We start from the raw sequence: 17,503 nt of genomic DNA on the forward strand, positions 1-17,503 counted from the left end.
GTTGGCTCCATCCATATGTGTGGGATCAATACTTTCAGAGATTTTAGAACAGTACTTTACTAGGTGAACAGAAGGTTGTACTGAAGTGATCTACTTCTTACGGATTATAGAAACTTCTACACAAAGAGTTGAAGAAAGACACTTTGCCTCCATGTAGTACTGAGTATGATCAAGTGCAACAGAGTGGGTTCAGTTGCTTGAAGGTGGCACAGGCTATATCTGCGGGGTTCCTGTGAGCAGCTGGTTTGTGGATAGGAGTGGTGGTTCAATAACACGGGCCAGTTTGAATGGGTGATCAGGAAGGTTCCCCAATGCTCCAGCTAAAATGCCTCTTCAGCTCCATCTAGTGGCCATAATGCAGTTATGTTTTATATTGAGGTATTTCAGAAAAATACAGCATTATGGCCACTGGAGGGAGCTGATGGTCATAGGAGATAATCATATTATAAACAATATAGGGTTCATTTATTATGACTGTGTGAATGCTTAAGACATCCATATGAGACACAGATATCATCAATAAGGATACAAAGCCACTTAACATGAATTTGCAGTTATAGTATTTATTGTGGTATCCAAAATACAATTATAATTTCATGTTTCTTTAAGTTCATTTTGGAAATTTAAGACTGTGCAAAATAAGCACCAATAAGACTCTCTTATATATATCTGTCATATATATATTTAAAATATTTACACTCTATTAAAATCAATATTATTTCTTCTGGAATAGATAAAATTTTAAACACAGATTAGTGCACATTATAAAATACATATCAGTGTATGTATGTACTTCATTCAAGTTTTTATCTGCATCTTAAGACATAATTCTAGAAGAATCTATAGAACACTAGTTCCCCTCTTCCATAGTAAGTGCAGCATTATTTGGAAGAAAACAAGCAGAAGCTAGGCTCCGTTAAGCTGTAAGCAGCGCTTCACATTAGAAATTATTTGCCTATGTCAGTCGACTTTCACATTTCATTAATCAGATCCTAATACTTGCCAGGGGATTAGAAATTCAGCATTGAGCAAGAAAGGACTTCCAGTTTGCACACAGTAATAGATAATTGAACATTAGCAAGCAGATTTGCAGCATGGATGGGCAGGTCTTCCCCTAATGGAATGATGCTCGAACGGGACGACCCTTCAGTGGCTGTGGTGGACGATAGTTGTCAACCATGTGGCAGGGAGTGTCATGCTCATCGTTAAAGTAAAGGCCTCGAAGTGCTGACAGCTAGACAGAGTAAGAAGAACATGAGAGATGAAATGCAATGAGATGTTATAGGAAATCTGCAACATGTATTATCAGAGTCCCAAATGTGAACAGGGCCCCTTATCACGCTATTAATAGTTTCCACATATTTGCCAAGCATAACAAATTCTGGAGTTTCAAAGTATCATCCAATTCTAAGGTTTAGGACCCCCAGACAACATCTCACAATAGGTCATTGTGGTTCCCAGATCAGTATAAATAATTTATGTTCAATTCTGCTGAAATACTTGAAATAAGGGCTCTAATAAAACAGCAGAATGATAGCTGGTGTCCTCTCAGAGAGTACACTGACATTTGGCACAATATAAAAAAGGCTAAGGGGTCTCCAAACTTTTCACTAAGAGGGTCACTTTATATTTTACAAATATTCACAGGTTGAAAGAAATCAGTTTTATAAAGCAATGCAGAATAAATTAATTATGATATAATTCAGAACAAAAGAGAAAGAACTTCAGTAAAACAAAGCCCACCTATTACATCAGAGTCCCCCCTTACATCAGTGTCCCTGTCAGAGCCCCCCTTACAATAGGGTCTGTATCAGAACCCCTCTTTCACCAGGGACACCATCAGAACCCCTGTAGCAGCAAAGTCTGACTTAGGAATCTTCCCTTACATCAGGGTCCCTCACCATCAGAGCCCCCCTAGATCAGAGCCCCTCCTTAGGTAACCTCTTCCCCCTTACATCTAAGTCCCCTTCAGAGCTCCTTGTACATCAGTGCCCCTCTCACATCAGAGTCTATTTTTGAAGTCACCTCTTAAATCAGAGGCGCCATCAGAATCCCCCCTTACATAAAAGGTCCCCATCAGTGCTCCCCTTACATTCAGAGTTCATGTTAGGAGTCCCCCCTCCCCACCTCACATCAGGGTCCCCATCAGAGATCCCTTTACATCAAAGACCACTGTAGGAATCCATGCTCATACATCACATACATCAGAGTCTTTTGGAAGTGCTCATGCTCTTTTCCGGATTTAATGGCTGGGACTTGCAGAACAGTTAACGTTAGGCACATATGTGGTACTTCTTGGTGTTGTCAAAACGTGCATGACCATTCCCATAAATTCCTATTATCCAGGATGTCAGTCCATCATAGTGTAGGCCAATAGGAATGAGTGGAGCGAGGGAGTGGGCAAGCTTCAACACTACTAGGATGTGTTGGAGCTCTCTCCAATTTGGATGGCATACCATATGGTCCCCGAGGGGGCACGGAATGCTGCTATGGTCTGATCATATGCAGGCAAAAACCCTTTTTCATTTCCCTTTACCACTGTACTAAAGGACTCTAATTTAACATAAAATGGTAGAGAATCCAGCAGACTTAACAGGCTGTACCTGGGGCACTGACAAATGTGACACTTTAAAATATTACGAAAGCTCTGTAATCTGCATTGATGGAAGAGAAAAATGTACACTGTAATCAGACTATACTGGTGGTTAAAAAACACTGATGTCTCTATAAGATAAGGGAGGCCCCTCTGCATGAAAACTGACAGTCATGGCAGATGTCAGAATCTGAACTTGCACACTGTTATATAAGTGGATTAATGGCTAAAACTCCGGTTTACCTTACTGCACCCGGTAGGTGGGCCAGGGCAGATATGGATCAGTTTTGTTTTTCTCCAAAGGTTTTGCAGCGTTCTCAAGTAATCCTTATTACATTGGATAGACCTCTCTAGGATGTAACCACAATGCATAAGCATATGTATTTTTCTGTATATGTCCTATTTGAATTGCCTCAGTTTGAGGTTCCACCCTATTACAATTTCAGCCATATATGCTGTACAAACAGCTGCAGATCTAGAAAACCAATTTTGATGCATTTGAAATTCTCTGATCATTGTTCTGCATTGTGATAGCTTTAAACTCAAAAATTCCAGTCTAGACATACCTGTTCACTGCTCACAGTGATGGGCTCCCTTAGGACGTTCCAGACTACACACTGCAGTAGTGGTGGAGTCGTCAGAGATCCTTGATAAGTCCAAAAATCCAGAGAATTTGGAAGCAACCCTGAAGGATCAAAGTTGTGGAAAGGAGCCTCTTTTCCCTGAAATAAAACAACATTATATTGGTGTTATTGGTGTTATGTTGTTTTTAACATAAACATCTAATTGGTGTCAGACCAATACATTCTAGAGGTGGAAGCCATGTCTGCATTTTAAGCAATTTGCCAATGAGGGGACCAAACAATATTACTGGAGCAGCTAACAATGATGTTCATACATAAACTTCTCTTTGCAGATCAGAATACTGGTTTGGTGACCTGTCAGAAGTTTGAGTTGTACTAATAGTGGCCTTCAAACAATGGTCTTTATTCTGAAGGCACCAACATGGCGGGAGTGGGCACTGGGCATCTTTAATTTCACAGATGAGACTGGCATTTAGTAAGTAAACAGACATCATTCACTGCCCACATTTTAGATATTGGTCTCTTTAAGGTTTACATCAGTGGGGGTTTTTTTTCTAGGTTGGATGTGCATCTAAAGCCCATGTCAAGCACACATCAACAGATTCCCAATGGTGCAGTGTTCATTAAATCTGACTGATACTGTGTTTCATTTGCATTGTTGTGTGCTATATTTGCTGCACATTGCAGTTCCTATTCAGAAGCATTTGTAATACAGGCAAATGAGAGAAAATATAGTCTCTCTGCCACTATTGCACACAAATCCATATTCGTGAGCACCACTACAAAATGTTGCATTCAATAACAATGTCCATGTACACGACTCATACACTGTTTCCTTAAGCATTGCTCCACAAGTTGGTATATGGTTTCCTAATTTTTTGATATAGTACAATCTAAGTAAATACAAACAATTAACCCTTACAACACACATTCACCAAACTGGGCTGCCTATGAAATTTTGTTCACATGATGATCACAAAACCTCTGGTTGCTAAAGTGGAAGCACATCCCAAGCACATATAAAAAGTAAGCAAACATTTTATAAATGTGCTGCAATGATGTAAGGGCTAAGCCCAAACCCTTGTGGTAAGTGTTTCATGGTTGTCGCCTAAACTGTACAATCACAATCGCAGGAAAGATGCAGGCAGTTGTTTTCTTCACAGGCAAGAAAGGACCCTTCATAATTGACTCAGCTTAATGGGAGATTCTTAAATTGGTTGTATGCATTAAGGTAAAAAACATTCTGTGATAGAAGATCCCCCCCCCCACATTCCTCTTATACTAACCTGAGCCTGATCTCGATCCAGCAATGAGCAAGACAGCAGAGGCCATCGCTGCTCTCTCCCTTCTCACTGGGCAGATTTATAGCAGTAGGAACCATTGGCTCCCGCTGATGTCAAATTCTATGACAAGGGAGCAAAGGGCAAGGCTGAGCAACCCTGTCTGTGTCAATAGATGCTGACAGGGAGGCTCAGGAGAAAGCCCTCATGAGTGCTCCCATAAAAATCAGCTTTCTGGTATACCATTGCACAAAGCAGGTAAAATGACATGTTTATTATTTTAATATAAGTAAATGAAAGTTTAATTTTACTTTAATGATTGGACTCTTATACTGGTAGCTTAACACAAGTGACTCTTGATACACTGGTGAATCAGGAAATCTAAATGCATAATTACAGACTGGAAAGCATTGTCTTTGTTTAGAATCTGTCAATAGACATTAAACCTATACTTCCATTCAATTTGCAATGACTATGAATAGTTCATATAGCAGTATAAGATAAGCTAATATAAGTCACCATGGAGCTCTGTGAATTCACTTGGCTTGTTGTCTTAAACAATATTTGAAAAGCTCAGTAGATGTTACCTTTGTTGGAATTAATTTTAAGGCATCAATCACTGGTTGCAACTGTGGCCTGGCCTCTCCCACCTGAATATAGAAGAAACAAATGAGGATTGGGGTAATAAACCAGATATAGAGTTTACAGTATACTCATTTTATGAACTATTTGTTAAAGTAATAATTAGAATGTCTTTGCACATGGGTGAAACAGTTTGCATAGCGTTGAAAATAATATTAATTTGATTAACATAAGAAATATTAGCTGAACAAAATCATTGGTATCCTTGTTAGATCATCATAAATGTTGGTTGGTTGAACTTGTGTCTTTTTTCAACCAGATTAACTATGTAACTTTGTAAATGAATGTGCTATAGGAATAAAGCTCCCCACCATGTGCACTGTTCTACACAGCTGCTGAATTTCCACTTTTCTTTTGGTCTTTAGACACCTTTTGGTCACAGGAACACACAGTATGTGTATCATGTGTATGTGTATGTACAGTAAGAGGCATACCTGCTGGGAATGCTACAGAAGTACAGCAACTACATTACCACCAATTATACAGAGACTGTACATGCATCACCAAAACCTGCTTCCTACTACTACGCTAACACAAGCCCTATAGTGGTAGTGCATGCACCACTACCATCTGCTGTTTTGAGGGTGTGCATGTATAGTGAAAGTAGTGAGAGCAACACCAACAACTGCTATAACAAGCTGTACATGTACAACCAGCATCTGCTATTAAGAGGTTGTGCATGCACCACCAATACCTGCTAGAAAGAGGTTAAGCATGCACTACAAACACCTGCTAACAGAGGGTGTGCATGCCCCACTAACACTTGTTATAAGGACATTGAACAAGCAGCATGCTATAATGAGAGTGTACACGCATCTCCAACACCTTCTATGAATACATTGCAAATGCACCATCAATGCCTTCTATACAGAAAGTATACAATCACCACCAACACTTGCCATATAAGCATCAGCAACGCCATCTATGCATAGAGTGCACAAGCTCTACCAACACCTTTTGTACAGAGATTGTGCCATTAACACCTGCTATATGGAAAGTGTACATGTACTAGCTTCTGACCACTGAAATGCACATGGCAGTATGGGTGTCTGTGTACATTGGGACACACACCTGCTGTAAAAAGGCTTCTACAGAAGTACAACCACACCAGAAGCAAAAGGAGGATGTACATTCACCAGAATCTATAGAATTCCCACTACTACACCAACGTCTGCTATACAGAGTGTATCAAACAACCAACACCTGCTATACAGAGAGAGAGCATGTACACCACAAACAACTGCAATATATGTGTACTACAATGTACACACACGCCATCAACACCCGCTATACATACAGGCCATCAACACCTACTATACATAGGGTGTACATACACAGCACCAACACCTGCTATACAGAGGTTGAACATGTACCACCAACAGGGCCGGTGCTTCCACTAAGCAAACTAGGCAGCTGCCTAGGGTGCATTGCCACTTAGGGGCGCCAGCTCCACATCATGAATGATCATCCAGCTGTGTCTGGTGACAGTGTAGCAGCTGAGCTGCCGTTCCTTTCAGTGTTCCTCTCAGACTCAGTCCCTTACTGCAAGCCAGCTGGTGGCTGCTGATGATTACCGTGGAGTTCCAGCCCTTCTTCCCATTCATCAGTGAAGGCGGAGCTGTGCCTGCAGAGGAAGGTAATGTCTGACTCTGATAGCTCGTATCTGTGTGAGTGTGACCCGGCTGTCCATCCATCACATGTGCAATGTGTCAGTGAGTGATGACATCATCATGATCCCAAAGCCTGCTCTTCTAGTGCCTGCTGGGCCTGTTGATGTGTCAATGTTGGTGGTGTGTTGTGTCGGCTCTGTCACTGTGTGGGAGCGCTCAGTTCAAGTGATCTCTCTGTGTGTGGGGGCTGGGCTGCCTTCTGTCATAGCGTTTAATCTCCCCCTATTGCCTGGGAAATTCCAGCCTGGGATCTGTCAGAGTGTGGATCCATCATCCTCCACTCACTGCAACTGTCACCCTGCCACTGCCAGACACAGATACAGTTCATTCGTAACACTGATTTTGTCTTTAATATTGGTGCTGGTGGCATCTTATGGCACTTATTTTTGCAAATTAAAAAAATTTAGCAGTTTCATGTTTTGTTGATTTAATACTTTCTACAGTTTTATTTATGTATTGCAGGTACTTATATAGAGCTGTCAATTTACACAGTGCTTTACATATATATTGTACAGTCACATCAGTTCCTAACCCTCAAGGGGTGTACAATCTAAGGTCCTTAACTCGCATTCATACATGCACATATTAGGGCCAATTTAGACAGGATCCAAGTAACCTACCAGCATGTCTTTGGAGTGTGGGAGGAAACCAGAGTACCCAGAGGAAACCCACGCAGGCTCAGGGAGAACATGCAAACTCCAGGCAGGTGGTGCAGTGGTTGGGATTTGAACCAATGAGCCTAGTATTGCCAGGTGGAAGTGCTAACCACTGTGCTGCCCTAGTTTTTAACATTTTTCATTTATTTATTTGGGGGGGCAGGCACAAGTAACTGGTCTTGCCTAGGGTGCAAAATAGTCTAGCACCAGTCCTGACTACCAACACCTGCTCCACACAGGCTGTATATGAGCCCCAACTTCTGCTATGCAGAGGTTAAGCACACACCACCAACACCTGCTATACAGAGGGTGTACACGCACCCCTACCAAGAATAGAAAGATCTCTCCCTAACCAGCATTCTTAGGTAGCAATCTGTTCATCTATGGCTAGACATTCTACATATTTGCAGGTATCTCCACAGTAATTGCTAATGTCTTACTAACAATAAAAAGCAGAACTGAACAAAAAGGTAAAAATAGCTACTTAAGCATTCATAGAAAGTTAATGCATTTCTCCCATGGCGAGAACAGATAAGGAGTGGCATGGTTTGCTGGACATGTTTAGTCTACAAATACCAGGAAAGGTGACAGCAATTTATACTATACAAGAAAATCAAGATCTGCTCACACACTTCTCAGTAGAATGGCTCACTGCTTACACTGTACACATACTGCACAGTGAAAAGGGAAGGTCATGGCAAAAGCAAAGGGGCTCCTGCAGGCTTTATGTCAGGAGGAACAGTACACTTGCATTTTTATTATACAGAGTCCATAAAAGGCAAACAGTAAAAATGTACCAAGTGATACTAGAAGTATAAATATTCGATTTTTTATTAGAGTGACAATGTACCTTTCCCCAGATACTATGGCATTTATATTTTAAATTAACCTGTCTCAAACCTGGGCAATTCAATCTGAGAATAGAATTTAAAAAGACAAACAGAGGTTTACCCTTCAGTAGAACAGTAGAAATTGCATGTCAAAATGACCTATAGATCCAGAGATCTAAGAAACCGAAGCTATAAGCAAAGCTTACATTTTCCTTTAAAAGTCCCTTCAAAGCTCACATACTGCTCCTTTAGTGTAAGGAACAGATCCAAACTAACCAATAAATGAGCAAAAGGATCGGTGTAAGCACAAGAAAAGTTAGAAACTAGATACAACTTCATGGGGGAAGGTTGTGGTGTTGCGCTAATCAAATGCAATCTAACGAAATAAGTGAAAAAATATAATAAAAGAGGGGAAAAAAGGTAGATAACCACCAAATCAATAGTAAATGAGAAACCACAGCATAAACAGCACAAACACCACAGGTGCACTGTCGTATATAAAGCAACATAAAAACAGAGAACACGTCCTCAAATGAAGGTGGTGGATAAAGTGATGTGCTAGGGTTGTACTATAGGTGAACTGGAAAAAAAAATTGAGTCAATGGAATATAAGTGAAAAAATGAATAAATATATAAACCCGTATGGTGAAAAACAGCACATGGGTCCACAACAACAAATAGTGATGTGCGACTGTGAATATTTATTCAAAAATAAATATGGATGACATGAATGTCAGAAATGAATAATGAGTGAACAGGTGAACCCAACAAACAAACAAATCACTATAAATAAACACAACAATGTGTATAAACACAAATAAGGTGTAAAAGTCCTCGATCAGCTAATGCGTGTAAAGTCTGATAATAAATTCCCAGGTAAATTTGATAGGTGATAGTGAGAGTGATCAGCTTGACAAAAATCCTCCACTGGCTAAATTGCCTCCTCACCTCCACGCTGTAACCCCTAAGGGCCAACACACTTCAAAGGTGTTCACCTCCAGAGGATCAGCACCTGGGAATTTATTATCGGACTTCACACGCATTAGCTGATCCTGGACTGTTACACCTTATTTGTGTTTATACACATTGTTGTGTTATTTATAGTGATTTGTTTGTTCTTGGGTTCACCTGTTCACTCATTACTCATTTCTGGCATTCATGTCATCCATATTTATTTACTTTTGAATATTCACAGTTGCACATCACTATTTGTTCTTGTGGACCCATGTGCTGTTTTTCACCATAGGGGTTTATATATTTATTAATTTATTAACTTTGTCACTTATATTCCATTGACTCAATTTTTTTTTTGTTTTAGTTCCCCAATAGTACAACCCTAGCACATCACTGTATCCACCACCTTTATTTGAGGACGTATTCTCTGTTTTTATGTTGCTTTATATATGACAGTGCACCTGTGTTTGTGCTGTATATGCTGTGTTTTCTCATTTATTATTGATTTGGTGGTTATTCACTTTTTTTTCCCTCTATTATATTTTTCACTTATTTAGATTCCATTTGATTAGCGCAGCACCACCCCTCCCTCCATGTACTCTTATTATTTGGTTATATAGTTGGGTGCTAGCCGCTTTTTCTGTTGAGGGTTTCAGTTTAGTGTGGTTAGGGTTTTAGTGGCAGCGCGGGAGGTTCTTTTCCATTTTACTAGATACAACTTCAGCTACCTTTATCAACGGATCTGTCAATCAAGTAGTATTCACTGAATGTAAACTCTAGTTATGTATTTTTAACATCATTTGCTGTTTGCATTGCTCATGTCTGTGACAAATTTACTTTAAAAAGGACATTTGGTTATGGCCAATACAAAAAATAACTAACTATGTAATATCCCTTTTCACCTCTATTTATTAATATGCCAGATTTGCCAGAGTAACACTAGCTGACACATGTTCAGAATTTTAACTTATATTATGCAGCTAGAATACTTGATTAGCCCCAGACCACATGGATGGAGCTTATTTGTTGCTTTCCCTGACATTTTCTGAGAGTTTTGGATGAAGCCAGTACTGGGAACAAAGAAATATTGGCGAAATCAAATGTCACATGACCAACAAACCATGGCTTGTTTTATCATTTCAGCCTAATGGCATGCCAAGTTGCAATTAACGTTCAGTGGCTGGGACTAGGCTTTAGTGCATGGTACAAAACTGATTGAGAACAGTAGATTATTCTATTAGAACATCATTAATTTCAGGCAAAATCTGCTGAGACTGCTTACTTTCTTGTTATGAACCAATTATACTCACTAAATTAGTCCATTTAACCCATATAAACTAACTTGAATGTTGAAAAAGAAGACCACAGGTAAAAACGTAAAATGGAAAACGTGTGTAATGTACAAAACCTTATAAATACCAATAAAAAATATAACAGATCATGAATTAAGATTGTTGGCAGCCCCAATTCGTTGCCAGTTCCCACCAAGCTGGCCATGGGCACCACCCCTCTTCTTTTTCAGACACATCTGTAAAGAAGAAGCTCCATAGTGTTGTACTCAAATGTTCCTGGTCCACCTTCTTGAATAAAAGGATATCAACACTGATGGCTCTTTAAGAGTTATTTTACTGTAGTTTCTTCACATCTTACATCTTGAGTACAAAGTAAAATGGAACACAAAACACAAACTCGGAAAGTCCAGCCATCGTCCCATTCTGTCCACTGAGTCCCCCCACTATAGGACTCAACCCTGAGTCTCTCTCTCTGATCCCAGGCTTGAAAGCCCCTCTCCTCTTCGGGTTACAAACCTACATGGTGTAAGTCAGATGTAACCTGCCCCCATGTGCCTTCTACCCAGGACTCCACCCACACCAGGTTATAAATGGGTACAGATGCAACCCACAACTACACCTATGGGGGGGGGGGGGTCTCTCTAAAAGAGGTATTAATACCTGCTTATAAGATGATCATAGGTATCAGCAATGGTCCTACGCTTGGATGTTCCTTCCTTTCTCTACCATGAACATTTGCTTTCAGCACACATTGTGTGATAACCCTGAGTGATCACAACTCTTATCAGCCGTCACATTATGTTGGCTAAAAAAAACAAAAAAAAACAAAAACAGTAAACCTCTGAAACCGTGGTACTGAACACTGATGCCTAGAGAATACTAAGTATGGGCCTAAATGGCAAATTATTAAAGGCAAGATGACATGGGTAGATTCCAAGGGTCAGCCCAGTCAATGAAAGAGATATTCTCCTGGCTGCTACACTCAGTGCTCAGATTTGTTGGTCTCTCAGTAACTATCATCCATGAACTCTTCAGGAGCTATGACTGCAGTATGACAAAGGAAAAGTGGCTATAGATTAGTCCCTAACAGATAATTTAGAGCATCAATGTCAAACTGGAGGTTTATGCGCCACATGGTGCCCCTTTGCTCCTGCTCCGTGGCCTGCAGTGGCTTAAGGATAGAAATTTCAGAAAGTGAATGATTTATGGAAATTACATTAAATTTCCCAAAGATGTGCATATTTCACACTATATTATAGTACTGTCATTCCATTCAGAAAGAAATTATCCACAAGTCAACCAACACAGGAGTCAAAGGACCAATGGATATCCAAGGTGCTCATCTGCAAACGTCATGCTCCTGGTATAAACCACGGGGATAGTGTATCTGGTCACAGCTGTGCACCTGCTCAACATTTTACAAGGCAGGATACATTTGTAGCCAGATGGTATCTGAAATTGCCATGCCAGTGCAGGCAATGCAAGTGAGCGACTTTTCTGTGCCTACTGCAATCTTTAGCAATGTCAGCCTTGCCTGGGGCCCCATTCTGTCTTAATGCATCTTTCATTCCCTTTCCTATAAATGCTTGTAGAAGGACATGAAGTCAATATAGGAAATATTGCAAGACTTCATGATAACTGTATGCAAACAATTCTCTTCAAAACCAGAAACTTCTAGGTAAATATCATGTTTATATAGCAGAAAATTAATGTCTCACCCACTGGATTTTTAAAATATTTGCACCTTTACCTGATGCCTGTTTTTGCCCTTCAACATGTTTATTAACATATTATATGCAATACCTGATGTATGTATTTATGCAATAATCTATTTACAATACAAATACTGTGTATGCCTACATTAACTGGAGTGTATTGTAAACTGTTATGCAGCAGTGAATTGGCATAGAACTGCTTTTTACAACTATGATTTCCTCCACTAGTGTGTTTATACAATACATATTACACAAACTCAACTCAGTGATGTTATCATGGCAGAAATCGGTCGGAAATAAAACCACATTCCTTACATGACTCACAATATCACAGTTAAAAGACACCCTCTTACATTAACATAATATTTGTATATATTGTGAAGCTGGGACTAAAAATACATAAATCTTTATATGTATGGCCAGTTTAAGACATACAGTGGGGCAAGAGAAAGCCATGGGCACCTATTCAAGTAAGTCAAATGCAGTGTTAAATAAATAAATCTGAGCTGATTACTTACCCTTAGAAAGACACCAACTACTGCAAGACCATCGCAATGCTTTACGGCTTCACCAAAACTGCCATATTTAGTATTCCAGTGTACCAAGTGCAGCTGCCAGCAAGGGATAAATAAATGTGAAACCATTTTACAAAACCATTAGCACTAATACAGATAAGAGAGTAAATTGTGAATGGGCAAACTGTAGACTAACAAACTATGTTTTTTGTTTTTTTTTACTAAAATTGGAGAGTGCAAAATCTGGTGCAACTCTGCATAGAAACCAATCAGCTTCCAGGTTTTGTCAAAGCTTAATTGAGCAAGCTGAAGTTAGGCCCCTTTAACACGGGGTGGACCCATCAGTGGTTCTGCTTACTTAATGGGGGATTTCTCCACCGATCACTGCTGCAGAGCAGACACACACGCAGCCTGCTGTCCTCTATGGGTGGTCGGATGGAAACAGACTGACTGTGTTTACATCCAACTGTCATCCAATCTGATCCGCCAGACGGAAGGGGAATGGATCCCCATCCATCTCTTTTTGGCGGATCGGATTAGATGTCAGCGGGTGTAAATGGACACATGTTGGTTTACAACCGCCGCTCTAAAGAGGAGAATAGGGATTCCAATCAGGTCCCCCTGAAAAATGGGCAGGCGGACCCGATCGGAAAGTCCATGTGAAAGGAAAGGGGCCTTTGATGTTGATTGGCTACCATACACAACTGCACCAGATTCTCAGTGCACCAGTTTAATAAATCTCCCCCTATATTTCCCAGACTCATATATAATAGCTAGAGGGCCTCCTGTGAGCTCTAGTTCATTAGCACCTAAAATTCTAAATCTTACCTTGCTAAATCTGGACTGGGCAGTTCACAGAAATTATTCCCTAGTCCTTTATTTAACATGACATGCACACAATTTGTAAGTACCATTTTAATATGAAGAGGCATTTGCAAACTATAAAAAAACAAGACAAAGGCCCACCAGAGAACACAACTAAAAAGCTGAATCAAATTATGGTTTCTGATTTCTCTTTGATCAGAGTGGTGAGAAAGCTGTTGCCTACCTAATCCTGAAATATTAGTTTGGGCTGAAGTGGGCTTGACAAACAAATAGAAATACAATTCTGTGGAATTTACTATTTATATCTATCCCAAGTTTGGGTGTACTTTTTGGGTTAAGTACACCCAAATCCTAACTCCAGCCAAAACATATTATTCTAGTTTTAGAGTAGAGTAGTGAATGGCTATAACCTCTGTCAGGTTGACATTGCCATCTATACCTTTTATTGGGAGATTTTACCTCCTACTTTTTGCTTTGGTGTCACAACAGGAAACAAGGAGATCTCCACAACGGGGACACACAGAGCAAAGGAACCTGACAGAGGTTCTCACCTTTCCCCACACTACTTTAAAGGCATAGTCAAACATTTAATACATGCACTCACATTTATAAAACGTGCATTTATTCAATTTATGTACTGAAGCGACCATGATCAGTGCATCGTAGGCACAGTACTGTTCCCCATGCAAATAAAAAATGGCCACCGCCCAAGTCTATAACTGGCTTATATAGCAAGGACACAAACAGGCATCACAGTACTGTTCCTCATCCTCAGGTCTGTAGGGCAGTACAGATGATTTGTTATGGGGCTAGAAGATGCAGACAATGGACTACAACTGTTGTGATGTCACATTTGTGGTTTAACGATCTGTGAGTCCCTCTACTATGGTGGCAGATAAGACTTGTAGTCTTCCCATTATCAGATCCCTGTGAATGGATCTGTGACTTGATGACATGGCTATGCAGGTGGAGGTACACACAGACACGTTAATTAAAACTACAACAGGATGCACCAAGGAGGAGCACCCCACAATTCAGGAGGGGGTAGGAGGTTGGGGAATGTGAGATTCATATTATATCCTTTTTATAACCTGAGGCGTAACATGAAACAGTCTAAAAGGTGGGCAATGCCTTTACAATGCTTTACTACACTCTGTGCCCTGTTGGATAGATCTGTTAGAGCCCAACTCTGTGCAAAAAAGAGTCTAGGGGTAAAGAGAAAGCTTAAGCGGGCCATAGAGAGTTCAAATCTCAGCTTGTTCAGCAGGAACCGACAGAGATGCAAACCATGTATGGGCAGGCTGAATGAACGATTGATAAACTTGGGTACAACCAGCCTGCTGGATTTTACATGTGATTATTGCTAGTGGCTATTATAGCCACTAGCAGTAATCACTGTATTTTCCCAGTGGGGATGGCTCCCAGAGAACACAATGGCTCCGCATGAGGGATTGTGTTGACTGCGTTAATGGGGGAATCAAGATATTTTCTTTTCTGCGAATGCAGTTGCAGGAAATAAAATCGGTCCATCTATGGTTGGCTTTATACTCACCAAATACTCTGCTCCACGGGAAAACGGCCCCCCCACAGTATAGCGGTGGACTGTTCCTGGTCTGTGGAGCCTGCTCTGAGCTTGACAATGTCAGGAACACTCCACAACTCAAGACCACTGGAGCACAGGGGTACTGCACCACGGCATGAGAAAAGTTTTTTTTTTTTGGAGATGGGTGCTAAACTTCCCATTTCAGTGATTACAGTGAGGGAAAATCTTCACAAAGAAATAAAAATCTAATGGGGGTTCTAGGCAATCCCCATGTTGTCTAAAACTAAAACCTTTGGATGGAGGCACCTTTTAAATATGATCTTAACTTTCATTTTGAACTTCTGTATTCTGTAAGCTACAATATATACTGTGCTTCAACTGCACTAGACACAGTTTGATGTGGGGGGGGCTTAGGAGGGGAGATAGTGACATTTTGTCTGCACCTCTTTCAGTCACAGAACACCTTGCTTTCTGTGAAAAGAATGCAAGGCTTTTTTGAAATAGAGGATGGGTACAGTGAGTGACCCACTGTGATCAGTGTACTAGTGCTGGAACTACAAGTCTCAGCGCCAGATGTTCACTGCCAACAGGAGACTGCAAGGCTGTGTAGTAACACAAGCCATATGAATCGATTTTCTTTCCTTCCACCACAGTCAATGTTGATGGGGGGAAAGTCTCCTGCAACACTATTGTGTTCTGCCAGCAGGGGGGGCGTGGGGAGCCTTTCAGGCTGGCAGAACGCAATGATTATTCCTAGGGGCTATAACTGCTGGCAGTAATTATGCGTAAAAAAATCGGAAATGCTGGTGGTGCCCAGGTTGATTGATGGATCGACTGATCAGTACAATCAGACTGCCCATACATGGATCAAATCTTGACCCGTCCCTGCTGAACAGGCTGTATGGTCAGATTAAGATAATTAAACACTGCAGCAGCCAGAGTAAACTTCATTAAAAGGAACCTATTTTTACTGTGCAAATATACAAATATATATGGCCATACTTCAGCTTTGAAAGGATACACGGTATGTGTTTCATCACATTTATGCTAAAGCATTCCCATCATTCACTAACAGTTTGCAACCAGCTGAGAAATGACAATGCTAGCTTACCTCTGACTCATATTTCACTCCATCCACGGTGTGCTCGGAGCCTTGCCCTTCGCAGGATCCCCAGTGAAAGTGGAATTGTTTCAGTCTGTAGGTGCCTTGCAGAGCCCCACCTTTCAGCACTGTGATTCCAGAACAAACAGATTAGTGCCTACTTATCTGTGCCAAAGGAAATCCATATCCTCAAGTTCTTTTAATAAACACTTAAGAGACCATTGACCTATTAAGCATCTATACCTTCCAAGTTGACTGCTGGCTAATGAGTCACTCTCAATTAGTCAAATGAATTGTGACATGAATCTCAAGGCAATCTTCTTAAAGACATTCTTAGGGTTTTACATTGGTGAGGAGGTGAAGAGTCAGCCTGTGCTTCCAAAGTCACATACCCAGCAATACCCAGAACATTTCTCTTTACCTTCTGCATATCATAGACAGGTCATTATAATGTACAATCAACAAATAGACATGAACGTTTTGGGGCCAGCGTAGGTCAGGGCACTAAATAAATGTGAACCAGAACCATTAAGAATAATAGCAAAGCACTTGATTTAATGTGTTACATCGCATTTAATAAAGCACATAGGTGTAAATGTGCCCCTAAATGTTTGTACAATGTAAATATTATTAGGGGTCCAAGCACAGAGTATACCTTTCATAAATTCTTATTTGGTTGCTCATTTCCCATTTCTGGAACATAAATAGGTGTAAAGCCCTCCAGGTTAGTTAGGAAGTTTTTTTTTTGGCAGAAGCCGAGTAGCAGCCTGGGGATGAGTCAGCCTGGGGAGTGAGGTAGTGAGGTTACCTCAGAGCAGGCTGGGAGGCTCTATCAGGACAGGACTTTTGGTCAGCCCTCCGTCCTTTCCAGAAACCTGAGAGCCTTCTAGAAAAGGGGTGGAGGAGGGGAGGAGGCCCAGATCTGCAGCACAGTGACTAAATGGTTAGCACTTCTGCCTGGCAGTACTAGAGTTGTTGGTTTGAATCCTAACCACAGCACCACCTGCCTGGAGTTTGCATGTTCTCCCTGTGCCTGCATGGGTTTCCTCCCACATTCCAAAGATATGCTGGTAGGTTAATTGGATCCTGTCTAAATTGGCCCTAGTATGTGTTTGTGTGAATGTGAGCTAGGGACCTTAGATTGTACGCCCCTTGAGGGTTAGGGATTGATGTGAATGCACAATATATATGTAAAGCGCTGGGAGGAGATGTGCAGTGTCATGTGGAAGATGGCATGAGGAAGGCTGGATTGTGTAGCCTGGGAGAGGCTCCAGGGAGGAGGCCTACCTACAGGCTGGTTGT

General features: G+C 40.9%; 1 protein-coding gene across 2 annotated transcripts in view; it reads right to left on the reverse strand.

Moving 5' to 3' along the window:
- Positions 1–543: 543 nt before the first annotated feature.
- LOC149460443 (carbonic anhydrase 2-like) overlaps positions 544–17,503 on the reverse strand; it is a 49,561-nt gene continuing 32,601 nt past the window's right edge. For both annotated transcript variants that reach the window (XM_089679713.1, XM_089679712.1), the window contains exons 4-8: positions 16,211–16,329; positions 12,735–12,827; positions 5,045–5,107; positions 3,160–3,315; positions 544–1,234 (exon numbers count right to left, since the gene is read on the reverse strand). In XM_089679713.1, the coding sequence (XP_089535839.1) occupies positions 1,115–1,234; positions 3,160–3,315; positions 5,045–5,107; positions 12,735–12,827; positions 16,211–16,329 (551 nt within the window). In that variant the 3' untranslated portion in view covers positions 544–1,114. The remainder of the gene's footprint in view (positions 1,235–3,159; positions 3,316–5,044; positions 5,108–12,734; positions 12,828–16,210; positions 16,330–17,503) is intronic.

Source organism: Staurois parvus, unplaced genomic scaffold (assembly GCF_062004578.1).
Source record: "Staurois parvus isolate SC_StPar_1 unplaced genomic scaffold, SC_StPar_1.0 ptg000230l, whole genome shotgun sequence".
In the NCBI taxonomy this organism is placed as follows: domain Eukaryota; kingdom Metazoa; phylum Chordata; class Amphibia; order Anura; family Ranidae; genus Staurois; species Staurois parvus.